At 46.4% G+C, this 22,461-nt stretch overlaps 1 protein-coding gene across 1 annotated transcript in view; it reads right to left on the bottom strand.

Annotated features, from left to right (window-relative positions):
• Positions 1 to 2,745: 2,745 nt before the first annotated feature.
• The window catches only part of PSMB2 (proteasome 20S subunit beta 2), a 45,055-nt gene continuing 25,339 nt past the window's right edge, over positions 2,746 to 22,461 (bottom strand). The window contains exons 4-6 of the mRNA XM_006148688.2: positions 8,599 to 8,761; positions 7,045 to 7,094; positions 2,746 to 2,976 (exon numbers count right to left, since the gene is read on the bottom strand). Coding sequence (XP_006148750.1) covers positions 2,869 to 2,976; positions 7,045 to 7,094; positions 8,599 to 8,761 — 321 coding nt within the window. The 3' untranslated portion in view covers positions 2,746 to 2,868. The remainder of the gene's footprint in view (positions 2,977 to 7,044; positions 7,095 to 8,598; positions 8,762 to 22,461) is intronic.

The raw sequence follows: 22,461 nt of genomic DNA, 5'->3' as shown, positions 1-22,461 counted from the left end.
CCCCACCTCTGCCCGGGAGGGTCCTGCTGCTGCTTCAGCCAATGGTCAAGCCAAAGCAGACGTGGAAGCACTGGGCTTCAGGCAGCTCAGGCCCAGCGCTGCTGCTTGGCTGGCTGCAACACCCAGAGCTTCCCAAGCCAGTTCTGCACCCTCTTCCACCTCCTTGTCAGCCTTCCCAGCTCCTCACCAGGCAGGGCTGAGCTTCCCTACCCTGAGGCAAAACAGCTGCTCTCTTCTGCAACCTACCCCCACCCCACAGCCCTAGCCTGGGAAGGAATTGCATTGTTCTCTGTGTATTCATCACCTGAAAACAGAAGGAAGCAATCAGATGGAAGACCATTCTGTGAAGAGAATTTGGTCAGGGGTGCTAAAGAATCCTTGTGTATTCCCAGTATTTCAAACATCAGGAAATCACGGCTGGCATTTCAAAAGCAAAATCCAGCAGAAGGAAACAGAAGATATCAGAGTGCACTGTGCTGAGACCACACACACACACATAAAATAAGTCCCATGAAGCAATGCGTGCTCTTCTCACAACTGGCGTGTGTATGAAGTCATACACGTGTGACTCAGGTCACAGTTTCGTTGGGCCATAAGCTTTAGAAGAGGTGTAGAAGAGGGCCAGGAAACTGCAGACTTAGGCTGGGAAAGGATTACGAAACGCCAGCAGAGCAACAGAAGAACTGGGCTTTACTCTAAATGATGGAAAACCATCAGGAAGTTGTGCGAACATATGGTCAAATGGATTTTTTAAGAGTACAGAGAAAGAAGTAGAAAAGGAAGAGATTAAAAGGAGAGCAAAGTTAAGAGGCTGTTAAGATAGTCCATGAAGGCAGGCCGCGGGTGGCACAGTGGTTGAGGTGCTGGACTCCTACATGGCTGCCTGTGGTTGGAGTCCCAGATCTGGAGGCTCGCTCTCTCTCCCTTTTTCTCTCTCTCACTCTGGTCAAATTAAATAATAATAATAATAAATAAAATTAAATGGATAACTCTAAAAGAAGAAAGTCCGAGAAATAACAGATGATTTCTTTTTCTTTTAAATGTCTATGCTTTTCTTTCTTTCTGGCGGACCACGTGTGCATGCATATGTGAGGGTCAGGGATGGGGGCACCCTCCACAGGGTTAGTTCATGCTTCTCCCCCCCCACCCCGCCCCCGTCCAGGCGTCCAGCCTGTCAGATCTCAGGCACACACGTACATGCGGCCCAGCATGTTTTTCAAGCTGCTGGGTCAAAGACTCAAACTACACAGTCAGCTATGTGGGATTCAGCTGCCTTAACCTCCATGACAGCTGATGACCTGACTGATAACCCCCAAGCCTAGCTATTAGGCCACTGGGAAAGTCATGACGTAATTTTCTATGCAAAAATGCATCATGACTTTCTGGACCACCCACTATATTAGGCACTAAGACCAGTCCAGGGCCAGACGGTGGCACAGCAGTTTGACATGGCACTCTGTGATGCAGTCCCCCACGGGAAGGTTCCTAGTTCATATCTGGACACCTGTTGGAGTTCATGAGCACATGCTTGTCCAGGATTCGGCTGACTGATGGCTGGGGATGGATCACAGTGTCAAGACCCTACTGGGGTACTGTCTGTCTTTCTCATTCATGAGATAAAGAAATAATAAACTTATAAAAGGGCAGCTAGAGGCCGACAGGGGCATGGTGGTTAAGGGCGCTGGACTCTCACATGGCTAACCGCAGTTCGAGTCCCGGACCTGGCAGCTTGCTTTCTCACTTTCCCTCTCTTTCTGTTCCTCGTTGGTCAAGTTAAAATAAGTAAATAAATAAAGTTAAAATTAAAAAAATAATTATTTTAAAAGGGGGGGGGCAGCAGGTGGTGTGGTGGTTTATGGTGCTGGATCCCACATGGCTGACTCCACAGTTCAAGTCCTAGACCCAGAGACTTGAGAAAAACACACTGACCTGAGTGCATGCATGCTCAAAATCCTGAGAGTGGAGGAGAAGGGATCACGAGTGGCCATCCCCCGATTCTCACTTTCCCTCCCACTGTCTCTGCCTCTCTCCAGAGAGCATACGTGCCCTACAGCAAAAACCTTTAAAAAAAATCCAAAAGCCTATTGAATTTTAGCAACCCTATTAAGAAAAAATGATATAATTTCCAAAAAGCTGGGTTAAGAGTAAAATAGGTATCTAGTTAACTGCCCACGACACATCAATGTAACAGAACATTATACATATAAGAAAATGGTAGACATAAACATAAACACTCTCTAATGTAGGATTAAATGAAATAAGCAACATATAGAACATTTAGAAATACTTTTCTAAAGAAGATGTGTGTCTGTATGTGTATGCATACTTCATATGGGAACAGAACCTCTCTCCAAACAGATAAGAAATTAGTAGCTACCTTTTCCTCCAGGAAGGGAAGCGGGTGATCAGATTACAGGGGTGGGAGGAACGTTTTTCACTTCACGTTTCTGCACTGTTTGCCTATTATTCCCAAGTGCATACATTACTTATTCAGTCTAAGCAATTTTTTAAAAAGTTAAGCTTCAGGGCAAAAAGAACCACTGCTTTAGAGGGAATGAGATCTTAGCAAACAAGACATGCAGAAAGCTGGCTGGGAAGGAAGCTGGCTGTCGGCTGCTAACGGGCATGAGCACGTTAGGGAAGGGATGGCAGGAGGAAGCCCGGTCCTGGCAGAGAGAACAGACTCTCTCCAGTCCAGGCTCTTCCTGAGGTGGCCTAGGTAAACGGAGGCCTGAGCCGCAGAGCTCGATGTGTTGCTATTTGGCTTTATTCTGAATTAACCATTTATCAAGAGTGCACGTCAAAAGAGTAGAAAAAAATAAAGAAGCCCATCAGAAAAACTCCCCGGCGAGTGGGAGGGCGGCGACGTTAGGAGCCCTTCTTGGGGAAGGAGATGTTGTCCAGGTCGTGGATGCCGTTTTTGTCAATGATTCGAACGCTGAAGGTTGGCAGGTTCAGGATGAAGCGTTTCTGGAGCTGCAAAGAGACACGAAGGAAATTGGTCAACCAATGTGTCCTGAGTACTGTGTGCCAGCTCTGTCCTGGGTTCTAGGGATACGAGCAGACAAGAACTCCTACTTTTATGGGATGGATTTTCTATTAGGAGCAATGGTGCCAAGACATTCAGGAAAGGAGCCAGAGGCTGAGAGGTAGTGAGCATGACCTGTCAGTCTGCTGATAAAGAATGAGACAAGGGGCCAGCAGGTGGTGTGGAAGTTGGCACACTGGACTCCCACATGGCCGACCGTGGTTCAAGTTCCAGACCTGGCAGCTTGCTTTTTCACTTTCCCTCTCTCTTTCTCTGTCTCACTTTGGTCAAAAATTAAAATAAATAAATAAAATTAAATAAATCTTTTAAATTTTTTTCAGAGGGACAGAGTGTGCATACGAGAGAGAAAGTGAGAAACTATGCCACCAGGTATGGGGCTCAAACTGCAGTCGGCCATGTGGGAGTCCAGCACCCTTAACCACCACCTGCCAGCCCCCATAAGTAATTCTTAAAAAAAAAAAAAAAAAGAACGAGATGATCCAATGTTCTTCCCCACAGTCTGTTCCCAATCAGTCTGATAAGCACAGACTTCTCTCCTAAGAGTCCAAGACAATAAGCTGACTCACAGTGATGGCCCTAGGAGCAAGGTCTGCGGCAGGGCAGTGTACTCCTAGGTACTCCTGTCCACCCAAACGGTAAGGACATGGTGAGTGGGAGCATGTCTGTGTGCAGCTGGAGGGCTGGTGGGCGGGGGTCGACAGGACTGCTCTCGGAACAGTCCCTCCCTTGTCTCCTTGAAACAGGGTGGCCCGTCATCCAGGGGACATCTCTGCACTCTCCTCACTCTGCTGGCGCTGTGCTGTGTCCGGAAGCAGACAGCCCCTGAATGGCTGGAGATCACGGAGGAGCACAACTGGAGGAAACCTTTGCTCCCGTGGCTACCCTTCCCGCACACACCGCTGGAACCCTGGGGGAGAGCCATGAAGCTCTCCACATGCTCCCTTCTGCACCTTCCCTGGGAAAGCCCGCCTCCCCCCTGAAGCCTCCCTCCTTGGCAGCTGAGGACTGGGCAGCAGCAGTCCGCTGCGTTTCCAGAGTCCTCTCCGGCTGATGACTCCTCTGTCAGAAACAAGCTCCAAGAGGAAATGAGGATTTCTTTATTTTTTTGACAGGTCTCTGCTACAGGGCACGCGCGCTTGCCAGAAAGACAGAGAGAGACAGAGAGATGGAAAGTAAGAAATCGCCCCCCGGGGGGGGATGGCCACACCACAATCCCTTCTCCATTCTCCTCTCAGGATCTTCGGCACACATGCACACGCACCCAGAGTGAGTTTAAGCCACCGGGCCCGGGACTTGAACCACAGTCAACTACATGGGAGTCCAGCAACATAGCCATTACGCTAACTGCTGGTCCCAGGAAATGAGGGTTTCTGAAATGAACCCCCTTCAGGGTCCGTGGGAAGTAAGGTCTCGGCACACTCAATACTACACTGGTTGTTACTGACAGAGCCTTCAACACTTGGGATGCTAAACTAATGTGGCCTCTCGGCCGAATCATTAAGAAAAGCACAGTTCATTCTCAGCTTCTGCCTTGGAAAGGAGATTTACTGACAGAGAAAGGCGGGGCACTGTAGATGGAGTGCCGGACAGGCTTGGGAGCAAGGTGAGCTAGTGTCACTCCAGTGCCCCTCTCACCCTCTCACTAGACCGCGAATCCAAGTCATCCTTAGGCCACAGGAACAGTGGAAAAATGAAGTCTCCTCAGGCTGCTTCTCTCATCCTGTGCTCACACCAAAGCCATAGGCTCTTAGGAGCACACCGGAGTGGGAGTGGTGGTGTCCGTGTTCCTGGCCTCACAAACTGAAGGCTACTCTCCCCTTTGGCCCAAAACTTCTAGTTGTCTTCTACGGCGTCTTGAAAGCTCTCTCCAGACCACAAGGACTCATGTGATGGTAAGGGAGCAGACAGTGTGGGGCTTACGGGGGAAGAAGACAGAGCAGGGGCTGGGCCTGTAGCCTGGTTAAGAGAGCCAGATCCCACATGGCTGACTGTGGTTCAAATCCTGGTCTGGGTGGCTTGAGGAACAAGCAGGCCCAGAACCCTGACAGGATGGAGTAGAGGAGAGACTGCACCTGCTGGGGGTGCTTTCTCCCTCCCTTTCCCTGTCTCTCTCTAGTGAGTGCCCTTGTCCTCTGACAATTAAAAACAAAGAAAAAGGCAGAGCAGAAATAAAGTTTTGGGTTACTGAAAAAGTCATGACATATTTTTCTATGTTTTCCTATGCAAAAATGTATCATGACTTTTCTGACAACCCAATAGTTCTTTTTTTTTTTCTTTTTTTGGAGAGGTTTTTGCTATAGGGGGCGTGCGCTCGCCAGACAGACAGAGACAGAGAGACGGAAAGAGAGAAATCACCCCCCAGGGGGGATGGTCACGCCGCAATCCCTTCTCCTCCATTCTCCTCTTGGGATCTTGGGCACGCATACACACACGCCCAGCGTGAGTTTAAGCCGCCGGGTCCGGGACTCAAACCACGGTCGACTACGTGGGAGTCCAGCGACATAGCCATTATGCTAACTGCTGGTCCCACAACCCAACAGTTCTTAAGAGTATGGCCCCAGCTACCAACTGAAGCAAAATCACTTGAGATTGAGATTCTGTCTGTACTTCAGGCCAGTGTAGTCAGAATTTCAGGGTGTGGCAACAACAGGAATTTGCTTTTAAAACTTTTTTGTTAGTTTGGTATAGGGCACATGCATTCGCTGGAGGCGAAAGAAAGGGAGAGTGAGAAATGACCCCTGGGGGGATGACCATGCTGCAGTCCCTTCTCCATTCTCCTCTTGGGGTTCTGTATGCCCACGTACATGCACCCAACACGTTTCTCAAGCCACCAAGTCCAGAACTTGAACTGCGCAGTGGGCCAAGTGGAATCTAACCACCTTAAAAACCTCCATACTACCTACTCGCCTGCAAACTGCTTTTTTAAAAAAGATTAATTAATTAGTGATCATTATTATGATTTTTAGATATTTTTGCTATAGGGTGTGTGTACTTGCCAGAGAGACAGAGAAAGAGAGACAGACAGAGAGACAGAAAGTGAAAAATCACCCCCCAGGGGGATGACCACACTGCAGTCCCTTCTCCTTCATTCTCCTCTCGGGATCTTGGGCACGCATGCACACACACGTACCCAGCATTAGATTTAAGTCACCGGGTCCAGAACTTGAGCTGCAGTTGACTATGTGGGAGTCCAGCAATGTAACCATTATGCCATCTGCTGGTCCTGTAATTTATTTATTATTTTAATTCACAGAAAGAGACAGAGAATGGGGAAGTGAGAAGGCAAGTTGCCAGGTTCAGGACTTGAACTACAGTTGGCCATGAGGTGGGAGTCCAGGGCCCCAAACACCACACCACCTGCTGACCCCAGTAATCTGCTTTTTTAACAAGTCCCCCAGGTGATTCCTTTTTTTCTTTTTTTAAGAATTATTTTATTTAACTTTATTTATTTATTTATTTTAATTTGACCAGAGAGGGTCAGAGTGAGCAACAGAAGGAAAGTGAGAAAGCGGGGCCGGCAGGTGGTGTGGTGGTTAAGGTGCTGGATTCCCACATGGCTAACCGTGGGTTGAGTACAGGACCTGGTAGCTTGCTTTCTCACTTTCCCTCTCTCTCTCATTCTGATCAAATTAAACAATAATAATGATAATTAAAAAATAAATAAAATAAGTAATTCTATTAACAAAAAATAAATAAATAAAGGGAGGAAAGAATTCCAAGTTCCTACTGCCCACCTTGGCTGATTCTTATACATACTTCAACGTGAGAACCACTGCTCTAGATGAATCAGAAAGTAACTGTAAATTGACACCAATGAGGAGGTGACCCATGAGAGCAAACCCACACCAAACTACCCCTGTTAGCACTTCAGAGCTAGTTAGTGGGTTATTATACATCTTCTGGCAAGGATCAGAAAAAAATACAACCAAGAACGGGAACAAGACTGGGAAAGAGAGACCAGACATTCCTTTGAGGACCTCATGGGAAATACTCACCTCCTCTAGACATTTCCTAAGAAGCTCCACGGCCCTCTCACGTGAGATAGCTGAAAGAGAACACAGACACCAAGCCCTCAAGGTACTGTCATTAAATCCGAATCTTGGCGACTTCTGATTAAGTTCTAAACTTCAGATCAGAGTGCCACACAAATGGAACAGGCAAAAACTGCTTTGTCTTCTAGCCTGCCACAAACCCACTCCGTACGCAGCTGAGGGTGCCCCAGACCAGTGCTCCAGCAGCCCCGGCCACTGCAAGTCGACCGGCTACAGAGAAGGGTAAGTGTGACAGAATGCTGCTTCCGCTGGCCAGGGCCCACCCGCCTGTGAAGAAGTCCAGTGGCCCTTTTCATAACCTGCCCCATGGACCCCCTTTAGTCGAGGGCTTAAATAAATTCCATCTGCCCTTGCCAGCTGCAAATCAGGAAACGCGAGGACGGGCCAGAGTGTTAGCCTCCCATTCCCAGCTGGGTCTCAGTTTAGCAATAGGAAGAGAACTGACGGGATGGAGCTAAGACTCTCCTGAAACAGGAGCCAAGAGAACGGTCTGTGGGGCTGACGACCTTAGGCAGCACACATGCACTAGGCTTCGGGGCTGGCTAGTGGCTATTTTGGTGAGCTGACCAGCTATATTATTGATGGATGCAAATCAAGACACCATCACCAGGAGGCTGGGCAAATTCTTTTCAGGATGTGGCCTGGAGCTCTAGCAGGCTGAGGTTGTGTGAGAGGGCAGCACCAAAAAAGAATCAATATGCCAGGTTCTGAGGACACTGACAGGGAAGAGTGGACGGTCAGAAGTGTTTATCAGTGCTGCACCTACAGTCTTCAAAAACTAAGAATTCCAAGTTCCTATGCCCACAGTTGCTCGAGTCAAGGTTGGGCTTGGGGTCAGCAGCTACAACTCAGCACAAAAGACTCCCTGCATCTGAAGGTTTGCCAAGCTGCCAGCTTATGGCTAAAGAGATAGCACCTGCAGGGTCCAGGTCTGTGGCCTTAAAAGGCTCTGACATTGGGTCAGCAGGTGGCACAGTGGTTAAGGTGCTGAATTCCTACATGACCGACCACAGTTCAAATCCCAGACCCAGCAGCTTGAAAATCACAACAAATTAACAAATTAATTAAAAACAAACAAATAAACCGCTGACATTTAAGCAAAGAAACCCTCAGCTGTCATCCTGGAGATCTGTTTATACCCACGAGTTCCACACCGATACACACACCCGCTCGGCTTACTTGCTCACTCTCTGCAGCCAGGAAGTCAGTAAGCACCTAGGCACAGCAGAGTGAGGGAAAGCCCGCCAGTCTAGAACTGAAGAAGCACACAACCTAACACAAACATTTCACTCATTATGCCCTCCACTACAACCCCCTTAAAAACAAAACAAAACCCAGCTCTACAGTTATGCACTGCCTCATTTTGGCTGGCAAAAGAGGGACCTCCATCAGCTTCCCAAAGATCCATGGGAGACAGCGGCTTCCAGAGGCACCTACTCGTGCTCCTCAGGCCTGAGGGGGGCCTCTGCTGCTCTGACCCAGGGCACTGGCACTTACTTGGCGTGTAGTATCGGTCCAGGATGCTGAGCGTCAGGAAGGCCCCGTAGCCGTGGGCTGCGAAAGGAGCCTTGGCCAAGGCTGCCAGGTAGTCCATGTAGTAGAGCGCGGGCCCCTCGTGCTCATCGTAGCCAGCCAGGAGGAGGTTCACGTGATACGGGGTCTGCAAAGGAGAGCCATGGCAAGGTGACGGTTATCACGGAACACCGACTCTCCTCCTGCGGCAGATGGAGGAGTCCGGCTCTTGAACAGGAAAACATCAGGGGCAGCGGCGTGAACTGTGATGACAGTGAAGCTGTAGAGAAATGCGAGGGTCTCGGGTGTGGTCAGCGACTGGGCGGTGAGCCTGTCCTCTTAGGCCACAGAACATTTGGAGCCCTTTAAGGAGTATGAGAAAGCTCTTTTCCTCTTAAAGCCATGGTCGAGAACCTGTTACAAAAGCACTTCAAAGGCAAACCCTGTGTACTCTTGTATCTTTTTTTTTTTTTTTTTGCTAGAGGGCACATGCACTTGGGTGCTAGAGAAAGGGAGGAAGAGAGAGAAGAAAACACCCCCTAAGGGAATATCACACCACAATCCCTTCTCCTCCACTTCTTCCTCCATTTGGGATTCTGGGCATGCACACCCATGTGCATGGCATATTTTGTAAGCTACTGAGTCTGGGACTAGAACCCCCCAGTCAGCCATGTGGGACTCGGCTGCCTTAACCACCCATTCAGGGGGCCAGCCTTTGTGTCATTCCTAACTGCTGAAACCAACACACGCAATTCAGAGAGCCCTGACCTACTCCGCCTTGCCCTCCATCGCTAAATGGGTGATTTCTTTCTCTACCAGCTGGGCTATTTACTACAGCAAATTCAGTCTGTGCCCTGAATTTGTGTCCAAATTCAGCAGTGGGACCCTCACTTCTGCATGGCTTCCTTTTTCTCTGCAGAATGTTTCCCCTCTAGCATTTGCTTCAGTGCTGAGGAGTGGGTCCTGCCTGTGGCTCTGTGCCCTCCCTAATCTGCATGTGTGTATCTGATTAAATGCACATTCAATGAGATGCCCTATTATGGAGCAGTGGAGCAGCAACAACAAGTGGTCCTAAAAGTGATGTTTTGCACTCTTTGAACAACGGCTAACATGGATACTTGGCAGTCTAAATCATTTGAAAGGAACACGTGAAAAGGCTGGCCTACAGCACAGGCGTTAAATGCTATACACTGAGAGCTGGATCCCAAATGGGCCGACCCTGGTTGAAATCCTGGCTCTAGAGCTTGAAAAACATGCTGGGTGTGTGTCCGCTGAGCACTGAAATGCTGATGGGGAGGAGACATGGAGGAAAAAAGACTGGCACGACACGACCCACTCAGGGTGCTCTCTCTCTCTCTCTCTCTCTCTCTCCTGAACACATGAACACATGTGATCTCTAGGCAATAAAAAAAATAAGACAAAACAATCATAATAACGTTGTATACTTGTCTGAATTACTAAGCCAGCTGGGCAAAGAAGCAGGAAGAGTTCCTAACATTTCCTGAAGATTACGGAGTAGCTGATCAGTAGTGGTCAAGACTTCTGAGGAAATGATTACCTGCCCATCACCTCTCCCGTGGGCAGTGCGCTGCCCCACCAGCCCGTGACCTTTCTGGGGGTCAGTGCGCTGCTCTGGGATTCTCTGCTGCATTCTGTGACTGCCTTCTTAGCAAGGCTGACCTAGGCAAGACACACAGCCCTGTGAGCTCTGTTCCCTAATGTAGCACGGGGCTCATAAAGCCACCCCCTTTCTATATAGCTTCTAGGTAGCGGGGTGAAAGAGGGAGGGAAAAAAAGGGCTGAAGTATCTCAAGAGCTAAAGAAAAGATGCTGCCAAAATTCCTACTATATTAACTATATCCTAGTCTCTTTTTGATAGCTTACCACTTTGAATGAGAAAATACCTGCTTAAATTAGCTGAAGATAAATAAATAAATAAATAAATAAAATAAAACTAATAGTTGTTGTTTTCTATTTTTTAGAAAAGATTTTTGCCATGGGCATGTGCATTTGCCAGAGAGAGACAGAGAGGGAGAGTGAGAAATCTCCCCTAGAGAGATGGCCACACTGCAATTCCTTCTTCATTCTTCTCTTGGGATTTTGGGAACAGGAGCACACGTCCCCCGCATGTTTGTCAAGCCACCAGGTCCTGGACCCAAACAATGGAGTCAGTCACGTGGGATCCAGCACCCCAACCACCCCGCCAACTGCTGTCCCCACTAATAGCATTTTTAGAGGTGTGAGGACAGTACTGAAGACTGTGGCAGACATACAATACCTTGGTGCTCTTACAGTTCAAATTAGAGGGGAGAAGGAGAACAGCAAAAGGATTCTAACTGGTTTCCCTCTCCAAGAGAAGGAATAATAGTCTATAACCTATCACGAAATAAGTGAACCGTTTTGCTCAAAGAGTAACTCTTCCCTTTCCCACCCACTAGCTAGAATATCCATTATATGGCTAATTTAAGGAGCCACAAGACACCCCAAGAGGGTTTAATCACAGAACCCAGATATGCCATCTTCGTTTAAAACAATTAACGTCAGGGCCAGCAGGTGGTGGGGTGGTTCAGGCACTGGGCCCCCCATATGCGACTGTGGTTTGGGTTATACCTGGCAGCTTGAGAATGATGGCACGCGTGTATGTGTGCATTCCCAAACTCCAGGAGAATGGAGAAGGGACTGCAGTGTGACCATCCTCTCTGGGCACTGATTTTTCAGTTTCCCTATCACTGTCTCTCTCTCAGGTGAGCACATGTGCTCTATGGCAAAAACCTTGGGAAAAAAAAAAAAGAAAGAAAAAATTAGTGTTACTAAAAAGCTATTACCAGGGACCAGCAGATGGCATAATGGTTATGTCACTAAACTCCCACATAGCCTACTATGGTTTGAGTCCTGGACCTGGCAGCTTAAAATTCAAGCAGGGTGTGTGAGTGTGCATGTCCAAAATCCCAAGAGGAGAACAAAGAAGGGATTGCAGTATGGCTATCCCCCCTGGGGGGGCGGTGATATCTCGCTTTGTGGCTCTCTGGAGAGTACACGCACCCTACAGCAAAAATTTCCTTTTTAAAAAACAAAAAACCTGCCAGATTTTACATGAAGCTCTATGTCAACAGAATTCCCCAAACCAAACTGTACTGCTTAACTGGTCTACACAATATTGTTTACTTATGCTTAAGCATCTGACACACACATCACCAAAGTTGGTATTCAGAAGCTACAACTCGTGGGATAGAAGATAACTCACAAATTGTGTGACTCTGAATTACCAACTTTTTGCATGTGTGAGATGCTTAAGCATAAATAAATGGTGTTATCTAGACTAATTAAATCAATACATCTGTGTAACAACTTGCAGTTTCTGAAATTCTTCTGACAAAGCTCCATCAAAGATCTCTGGCTCACACTAGTTTTTTTAAAGTACCAGCTCATCCTGTGTATTGTCACTTTCTCATTACTGTAAGAGTCATGGCATTCAAAGTTATAAGCCAAAGTTATGGACTGCTGGATTGTGAAATCCCTTAATATTCTTTTTTGGAGAGGTTTTTGCTATAGGGTGTGTGTGCTCACCAGCAAGACAGAGACAGAGAGACAGAAAGTGAGAAATTACCCCCAGGGGGGATGGCCACACCACAATCCCTTCTCCTCCATTCTCCTCTCGGGATCTTGGGCGGGCACGCACGCACACAAGCCCAGCACAAGGTTAAGCCACTGGGTCTGGGACTCCAACACACAGTTAACTATGTGGGAGTCCAGCGACATAGCCATTATGCCAACTGCTGGTCCCAACAGGTCCTACTTCTAAGAACTGTGTCAAATTCAAGTGCCAATATATTTTTTAAAGAATTATTTTATTTAACTTTATTTATTATTATTATTTTCCATTTGATCAGAGAGAGACAAAGAAGGAAAGTAAGAAAGCAAGCCACCAGTCCGGGACTTGAACCATGGTCGGCCACATGGGAGTCCAGTGCCTTTAACCACCACACCACCTGCCGACCCCTCAAGTGCCAGTATATCTATAAAAGTACAGAGTGTTGCTTTTTGCTGGGTTCGAGGCCCTTCTCTTTCTACTTCCCTGTACACATGGGTTGCTAAGAAAAGACTTGGGGTACGGTCTGCCATTCAGAGCACACAGGGGAGACCAAGAGCATAAATAAATATCCTGTGGAGTTGTAGCTGGCGGTGACCTAAAAAAAGTTAGTCACTTCACCCCTTTTAGTATCCTCATTTGAAACGTGGGTTGATATAGCTACTACAATAGGGCTGCACTGAGGATTCAAAGACATGCTGCACGTGAGTGACAAGTGACAAGGACAAAGGCAGGGCCTGGTAAACATAACACGTCCTTCACTGGGGCACAGTCATCTTCCAAGTGTCTCTGAAATAAGCAGAAGCCCAGGTCCTGGCACTGGACCCAGTGAAATCCCTCACACAGGTGTCCATAAAAGGCCACGGGGTTGTTACAGAAAGTGCCCAGCACACTGCCTCGTGTGACAGAAAACCATGAGTTTCCTCCTCTCCCCTTCCCAGGACTCTTCCCAGGGGCCTTAAGGCAATGATGTTGACAGGCACAAAGAAACACATAAGGGAATAGCAGTTAGCGTAATGGCTATGTCTCTGGACTCTCATGCAGTTGACAGCGGTTCGAGTCCTGGACCCAGTGGCTTAAACTCACGCCAGGTGTAAGTGTGTGCATGCCCAAGATCCCGAGAGGAGAATGGAGAAGGGATTGCAACGTGGCCATCCCCCTGGGGGGGTGATTTCTCACTTTCTGTCTGTCTTTCTGGCGCGCACACGCGCCCTACTGCAAAAATCTCTCTCAAAAAAAAAAAAAGAAAAAGAAAACTCACGCTGGGGACCAGCAGGTAGCATGGCAGTTAAAGGCACTGGTCTCTCACATGGTTGACCATGTTTTGAGTCCTTGACCTGGCAGTTTGCTTTCTCACTTTCCCTCTCTCCTCCAGGTCCTCTCTGGTCAAATTAAAATAAATTGATAAATCAATAAAGTTACATAAAATAATTCTAAAAAAAAAAAACCACCTCACACTGGGTGCATGTGCATGTGTGCCCAAGATCCCAGAGGAGAATGGAGGAGAAGGGATTGTGGCGTGGCCATCCCCCTGGGGAGTGATTTTTCGCTTTCTGTCTCTCTGTCAAGTGCACACGCCCTATAGCAAAAATCTTCTTAAAATAAATAAAGGAAGAAAGGATGGGCAGACAGGGCTAGACAAATGCATCCCTTCCTCCCTTAACGAGGATGTGCTATAAGCTTATTTTTACAGTGAAGGGCTTCGAGTCTGTGGCGCCTTCCTCACCTACACCACAGGGGTAATAAAAGCTCCCAGTGTTACAGGCCGTGGTAAGGCTCAAACGCATACAAGTGAAGCGCTCAGTGCAGTAAGGGAGATGCTACTGTCACCTTCACCAGCTGCCACCACGCCACTTTAGGCTTAGATCGCACTGGTCACAGGTCTGACTAGATAAGAAAAGATCAAGGGGAGGGATAAGGTAAAAAGCCCATTTCTCACACAGTTCTTCCCAGGACTGACACAGGCAGCACCTCTGAGAAGACGCCACTCAGCAGAACCGAGTTCAGGTCCACTCTGAACACTGTCCACTCAGGCTTTGGGGGATGCATGGCACGCACGTGTCAACGTCCTTGCATTAGACGGAGCACTCCCTCCCTCTGACTCTCATACATACAGTTCCTTGGATATTTCCTTGTAGTGATTAAGAAGAGCGTGAAATTCCATAAATTTTACAGCTAAAGAGAACAGTTGTGATAAATACATCGAAACAACAAAATCAGTGATGGGAATCTGGGCGGCGACAAGCAGCGGTGTGACATCTGGCGGAAGCTGAAGTCGCAGCCAGGGGGAGAGAGGTGGGCGTGAGGAAGCATCCCGCCGAGCGTGGACACAGAGAGAGGAGCTGCCAGTCTCCCTCTGGAGCCCGGCCAGCCTTTGCCACCTCTAATTGAGGAGGATGACGCGGCTGGCTGCAGTGCCTCGCACGGTGCAGCTTCTTTGTCAACCTGCTGCACCTGGAATGCTGAACAGTGAGGGACATCACCTCCCTTCCTGGGGGTAAGCAACTGGGAGGGAGATGCATGACCACCAGGACAAAGGAGTTTGTCCATAGGTAAATGTTTTAATAAACATACTTCTAAAATATGAAACAGACTGGACTTTGAAAGGGAACAATGGGCTCACAGTTCTCTCAGTCCCACCAATTGTCAGAGCTGCCTAAAATTCCATCTTTGGCACTGACAGTACTTCCCAATGATGCAGTTGGTAGAGTTACAAGGGATCTAAGAGCTCAACAAATGTGGCGATGGAGGCTGAAAGAGGAGACAGGAACTTGCTCTAAACCAATAGGTAATCAGCACCAGAGTCAGGACCAGAACTTCAGCTTCCCAACTACAAGTCTTGTATGCCTTCCCAGGAAACCATGTTGCCTCCACAACATGGAAATTAGTGCAAAAGTATGATTCCGTATATGAATGTCCATTTCGCACTCATATACTTCAGAATGTGCTATTTTGCATACCAGCAGCTACTGTTCACTGTTTCATTTATCTCATGTCAACCCTGGTTTACCAGTGCCCAGTTTTCCAACTTCATTATTAAATAAAATGGATCACTTCTAATTTTCTTATGCTAGTGCTCTGATTTGAGTCACAGGAGCTTGTTTTCAATAATCATTAGAATTAGGAACCAGCAGTTAGCGTAATGGCTATGTCGCAGGACTCTCACGAAGTTGACCGCAGTTCGCATCCCAGCCCCGGAGGCTTAAAACTCACGCTGGGCGCGTGTGCGTGCGTGCCCAAGATCCCGAGAGGAGAATGGAGGAGAAGGGATTGTGGCGTGACCATCCCCCCTGGGGGGTGATTTCTCGCTTTCTGTCTCTATGTCTCTCTCTCTCTGGCTGGCGAGCTCATGCGCCCTATAGCAAAAACCTCTCCAGAAAAAAAAAAAAAAAGAATTTACTAGCTAAGTGCTTTGGGTGGGTTTGGTGATATACTTTAAAATTTCATTTTTGTGTAGTTTGAATCCTGGACTCAATGGCTTGAAAAATATGTTGGGTGTGTGCATTTGTACCCGAAATCCCAACAGAATGGAGAGATGAAGGCAGGATTGCAGTGTGACTATGCCCACGGCAGAGTCCCTTCTCCCTCACTTTTTCTCTGGAGAATGCATGTACCCTCTAACAAATTAAAACCAACAAAAAAAGTCTGACTTTAATCCTCCTAGACTTTTTTTTTTTTAGGTTTCTGCCATAAGGCAAGTGTGCTTGTTGGAGAGAGACAGAGAGAGAGAGAGAGGGAAAATAAGAAATCACTCCCTAGGGGGATGGTCACACAACAATCCCTTCTCCTCCATTATCCTCTCAGAATTTGGGGCACACACGCACCTGGTGGGATTTTCAAGCCGCCAGGTCTGGCACTCAAACCATGGTCACTCATGTGGGAGACCAGGCTTTAACCACCATGCCACCTGCTGGTCCGGACAGAAACCTTTCTAAGGAAAGCCATGTATTGTTTCTAACTTTTAGCCTTACGCATAAACAGCTCCAAATAAAGAATTACCTGAGACTACAACACAGGATAATTATGAAACGAGCAAATGCCCCAACCAACTTCTTTTCTGCATTTGGAATAAATTCAATAAATGTTCACTAATCTATTTTTTTAAAGGTTTTTGCCATAAGGTGCATGTGCTCGATGGAGAGAGACAGAGACACTGAGAAAGTGAGAAATCACACCTCAGCAAGGATGCTCACGCTGCAATCACTTTTCCATTCTCCTCCTGGAATTTTAGCATGCACACACATGTACCTGCCATTAGTTTCGAGCCGCCAGGTCCAAGACTCAAACCGTGGTCAGTTATGTGGGAGTGCAGCACCTTAACCACTACTCCACCTGCTGGCTCTAAGTATTCACTTATTTATGGCATTTTCTATGTGAGAAGCATTGTGCCACGTAATAGACAGAAGCCTGGATCTAGAAGGGGCTCACACGCAGAAGTGGCAGGAAGGATTCCAGACAGGTAAGAACATGGAATCTGGGGTATCAGTGAACACGGAAGATGACACCTGGAGAACTCAGTGATTTGGGCAGGAAACAGGGAGGAACTGGAATGACAGAAGTGGGAGGGTACTGCACGCAGGACGAAAAGCTCACTGAAGCAGTCCCACGTGGAGAAGGCTCCCTCTTCAGGTCTGGAGACCTCCCTGAGTACATCAGTGATACACTGGCCCATGATCTAGGATAGGGTGAGCTGCAGTATCAGGATCCTGCTGGGGGTGTTGTCTCTCTCTTTCTCTCTCTCTCCCCATCTCTCACTCATGGAATATATAAATGAATAAACTTTGACAAAAAAAGAAACAGTGGGGCCAGCAACTGGCATGATGGTTAAGGTACTGGATTCCCACATGGCTGAACAGAGTTCGAGCCTCACACCTGGCAGCTTGAAAATCATACTGGGTGCATGTATGTGTGCATGCCCAAAATCACAAGAGAATAACAGACAAGGGACTGTGGGGTGGCCATGCCCCTGGGGAGTGATTTCTCATTTTCCCTCTCTCTCTCTCCAGCAAGTGCACACATTCTATGGCAAAAACCCTTAAAAAAAAAAAAAAAAGAATATGAACTTGAGAATGTAAACCACAGAGGAGACAGTGAAAATGTACTACTTCCACCCTTCTGCAAATGCAAGCCATTTTCCATGTCTTAGAACACTGGTTGTGTCAAAGAACCCTAACGTCTCAGGGTTAATATCCTTGGTCCTAGTCACTTTCCCCCCTTCTCATCAACACAATGTTTTTAGATAAGAAGTAACACAGACTATCCTTCTGGAAGATAGACTGGGACAGAGAAAAAGGAAGAATGGTCAGCGGATGCTACATTACATCACTGGACTCCTCCCATGTAGTCAACTGTGGTTTGAGTCCCGACCTAACAGCTTATAACTCATGCTGGGTGCCTGTGCATGCTTGCCCAAGATGCCAAGAGGAGACTGGAGGAGAAGGGACTGTGGCATGGCCATCCTCCCTAGAAATAATTTCTCACTTTCTGTCTCTCTGGTGAGTGCACGTGCCCTATAGCAAAAAATCTCTTAAAATACAAGAGCTGAATTAAAAAGCAACAGAGGGGAGATGAACATGTACATTGTTTAGAAGGTAGAACAGATAGGACTTAATACCAGTAGAATAGAGGAGGTGAACAAGAAAAAGTAGTGAAGAGGACACTCAATGAGGAGAAATGTGTTCGTGCAAACGTAAGAGCTCAATTTGGACCCAATGACCCAATGCACAGAGACAGCTGAAAAGAAAAAACAGCACACAGTCAAAGCCCTGAGTCGGAATGAAGGGCCAGCCATTTAGAAGGTTTTACTTGCATTAACATATACAATCTCACATTCACACATGAACCAGAAAAGACAAAAATTAAAAGACACTACAGTGGAGCTGGCAGGTGGCATGGTGGTTGGGGGCACTGGATTCCCACATGGCTGGCTGCGGTTCAAGTCCTGGACCTGGCAGTTTGCTTTCTGTCTCTGGTCAAATTAAAAAATAATAACAGATGAAATTAAATAAATCTTTTAAAAACAACAACAAAACACCGTAAGACACTATGGTGCCTGCCAGTGGCATGGTAGCTAAGGCACTGGAATCCCACATGGTTGACCACAATTCGAGTCCTGGACCTAGAGACTTGCTTTCTCTTTCTTTCTCTCTCTCTCTCTCTCTCTCTCTCTCTCTCTCTCTCCCTCCCTCCCTCTCTTGCACGCTCACTCTCCCTCCCTCCCTCCCTTGCATGCTCATTCACTCTGTCCCTCTCTGGTCAAATTTTGAAATAAGTAAATAACGTTAAATAAAATAATTCTTTAAAAAAATGAAAGCTTCTTCTTAATTCAGTGACTGAAAAAAACCCTTAAGATTACATTAAGCAAAAATCAGAATATTATACTGACCTTTATAAATGGGGAAGTTAAACTGCCTGACTTTCTTTCTCTCTCCTGTTTCGGGTATTTATTTTTTTGTAGCACTAAAAAGTAAACCAGCCCATGTTTATAAATATTCGTGCTCAACTGAGAAGGAGGGAGGTACTCCTCAAGCATAACAAGTCCCCGATTTTCAGAAGCCCAAGATGAAATTAAAAAAAAAGAAAAAATCCTGCTCTGAAAATGAGTCTTCTAATCAAGTTTTGCCTTTTCTTTTTCCTGCCTTAAGCCATTCTCTGAAAGTGTTCTTGGTATATCTGTTTAACACTGGCAGATGCAAAATCAAAATATAAAAACTACCTTTAGGCCAGCCAGGTAGCATGGTAGTTAAGGCAGGTGGATCCTACACGGCCGACTGTGCAGTGAGTCCAGGACCCGGCAGCTTGAAAAATATGCTGGGTGGTGAGAGGAGAATGGAGAAGATGGGACTGCAACATGACTACCCACCTCCTATCGCCAGGAGGTAATTTCTCACTTTCCTTCTCTCTCTCTGTCTTTACCTCCCCAATGAGTTCACAAGCCCTATAGCAAGAACTAAAAAACAAAACAAACACTATCTTTATTTTCCTTTAATAACGATTAGCTCATGTGCAAATGTTTTTGTTTAACACACTGGTATATAATGGTTGAGTTCCTAAACTTAAGCTAGGGAACATTACTGCATTTACAACCAATATTTTAAAGTGTAAAAACAAAACACTTTTAAAATTACTATTTGAATAAACACTGCTTTTAAATGCCACAGGACATACAAGATAGGCATTTCTGTTTGCTTGCTTGTTTTGCCATAGGAGCATGGGCTCACCAGAGGGGGTACGAGGGAAGCAAAGGGAAGAGGAGAGAAATCATCCCCCAGAGGGGATGGCCATGCCAGTCACTTCTCCATTCTCCTCTCAGGATTCTGGGCACACATGCGTGCACGCGCACACACAAGCCCGGCGTGATTTTCAAGCCACCAGGTCCAGGACTCAAACCCCGAAGTCGGCTTGTGGGATCCAGCACCTTAACTTCCATGCCACCTGCAGGTCCAATAGGCATGTACTTTTGTGAAAAACAACGAAGATCAAATGTGGTTCTATCAGTTTACATCATCTGAGACAGTCAGCCTGAGCCTCAAGTGTGCCATCTGCAATCGAGGGGACTATACGGCTTGCCTGACAGTTGTGAAAAATTACTCACCTGTGTTAAAATTCCTGGAAGGACTGGTAAATAGTAAGTGCTCAATAAATCTTAATTTTAGGATCAAGAAAGTCTAAATATTGTGTGTATTTAAATTTTTAAGAAAACTCAACTTTTAAAAAAAGTTTTCAGGACCAGCAGATGGCATAATGGCTACATTACTGGAATCCCATGTAGTCAACTGTGGTTCGAGCCCCAGACCCGGTAGCTTAAACTCATGCCGGGAGCATGTGCGTGCGTGCCCAAGATCCCGAGAGGAGAATGGAGGAGAAGGGAATGCGGTGTGGCCATCCTCCGGGGGGTGATTTCTTACCTTCTGTCTCTCTGGCAAGCACACATGCCCTATAGCAAAAACCCCTCAAAAAAAAAAAAAAAAAAAAAGGGTGTTTTTTTTTTGTATGGAAAAAAAAAAAAAGGTTGTTTTCTTCTGTGAGTGGGAGAGACAGAAAGAGACAGGTACCTTCAATAGGGTTCTCAGTGCCAACCATCCCTAGCCTCAGTGGGCCAGATCAGGCATGCCCACACCTGACATGCTCAGAGAAGTCCCAGGCCATGAACCCAGGACCCTTCCCATGTGGGCTCACCTACATTACCACTGCACCACCACCTGGACCCCAAATGTGGATTTTAGAGTTCTCCCTCAATAATCCCAAAATTTCTATACATTTCTAAAACCATCCCTAAGCCCAAGTTCGGTTCTCCTATTAAAGTTGTAACCTTATCGTAATTAGAAGTTTAGAAATTTAATGAGTTGAAATGCAACATGGCACAGATGCCTTATTATACCAACTAGTTAACAGTATTTGTTTTCTACATTAATTTTACTTGCTAATCAAAAATACTGTTTTCTCCCAAATAACATCAAAATAAAATTGCTGATTATGCAATGGTAAAACCAGCAACACCATGTTTGTAACAAGGCCACTTGAATTTTTTCATGAGCTGGCAGTTTTCAGGGACAATTTAAGATTCCATACATCTTCAAGTCAGTGCTTGAAACACTTAAATGTGGAAGCAATGCTTTGCTACCGACTTGCACATCATAGGTTCATACTAAGCTGTAGATACAAGGCATGTCCATAAATATCTATGAATGCTAAACGTCACAGCTAATTCATTTCATGTTAATAAATAAGATGGCCTTCTGGAAAAAAGTACTGAGGACTATATACAATTGTGCATGTTTTTAGAGGCCCAAAGCAATTAGCTACAGAACACTAAGGAAATGCCGGCATTGAAGACTATTTTCCAAAGCCCTTCTAATAGAACGCAGTATTCTCCAGGAGCACTCAGGTCCAACATAAATTATCCCTGTATTTTCAATGGAGATGGAAGTATCACATTGGTCTCCCTGCTTCCTTCGTTCTTTCTCCAAATGCTCTACCAAGGAGCAGCCAATGATCCCACCAAATCCCATGTAACTATGCTAACTTCATCTTAGTCAAAGAGCTTCCAGAGGGGCCCACTGCTTTTAGAATAAGGCCTTTTCATCAAAGTCTCTATGAATAGACTACCTCTACTTTCAATCTCATCCTGTTCCTTCAAACCCTCAGTATTTAACAAACTATTCTGGAATATAGATGTATACACATAGTATAAACTACATAATGCATTTTATATTTGTCTTCTAATCAGTACTTCTACAAGTACTCCGCAAGTTAAAAAAGATCAAATTAGGAGTAGGAAGCACTGAGAGCTCTTTGTCCCTGACCTGATCACTGCAAACCAGGGTGTCTAACTCAAAGTACTCTCTCGCACACCTTAGTCTGGGCTTCCGGTTTTCCTTTTCCTCCTTGCCTCAGTAGCGGCCAGCCTGTCAGGGCCCAGGTCAGGCTCTGCAGACATGCAGCACTGGTCGCTCCTCGGTGCAGTGGACTGCTCACTTCTCCACCTGCCCGTCTGAAGGCATCTACTGGGCTTCGCACCACCTTTCCTTAGCCCAAGGACAATGCAAACTGGAGATGAGCTGAATGAACAGCTACCAGTTCCTGAACTTCTCCCTATAAGAAACCACATCCCACTAGGAGGCATCAGGAAGGAAGTACAGAGTTCTGGCGCGTTACTCAGTTTCTCATGATTCAGAGGTTACAGTACCCGCTCCATTTTTTTCTTTCCAGTCTAGTTTACCCTATTTGTTCTACTGTCTCCTCGCAAAAGTAATGGTAAATTTGAATTTTGAATTTTTTCATTTTTAACTTGAAGTATTATGCGTTCCTGAACCTTTTACTTTCTTAAACCTTTCTATGAAATAACATACATATAAATGTACATAAAATATACATGTATACCTTAATGAAATAGTGTATATACTTGGAACTACCTCCCAAGTCAAGAAATAGAACAGTCAAGCCATCGTCTTCACCTACTGTTTTTAATTTAAGATGACTGTTTTTTGGGAGAAAGAAACCGTTGTGAGGTTTTGGGGATCAGCCTCTCATTTCATATCCCAGCATGATCCTGGGCCTGGGCAGGTAAAAAGTCACATGGAGATGCCAGGCTGAGTGTGTGTGAGGGTATGCCTACACCTGTGCCCACCCAGGCCAGGGCACTGGCTTAAAGCAATCTCAGAAGGCCGGCAGGAGAGGGCCAGCCAGCACCATGGTGGTTAAGTCAGATGGATCTTACATGGACTGTGTAGTTCAAGTCCTAAACCCAGTGGCTTAAA

The sequence above is a fragment of the Tupaia chinensis genome, unplaced genomic scaffold (genome assembly GCF_000334495.1).
Source record: "Tupaia chinensis unplaced genomic scaffold, TupChi_1.0 Scaffold000239_1, whole genome shotgun sequence".
NCBI classification, from domain to species: Eukaryota; Metazoa; Chordata; class Mammalia; order Scandentia; family Tupaiidae; genus Tupaia; species Tupaia belangeri.
The sequence above is the reverse complement of the archived record's forward strand: the minus strand, read 5'-3'. Positions and strand labels throughout refer to the sequence as shown.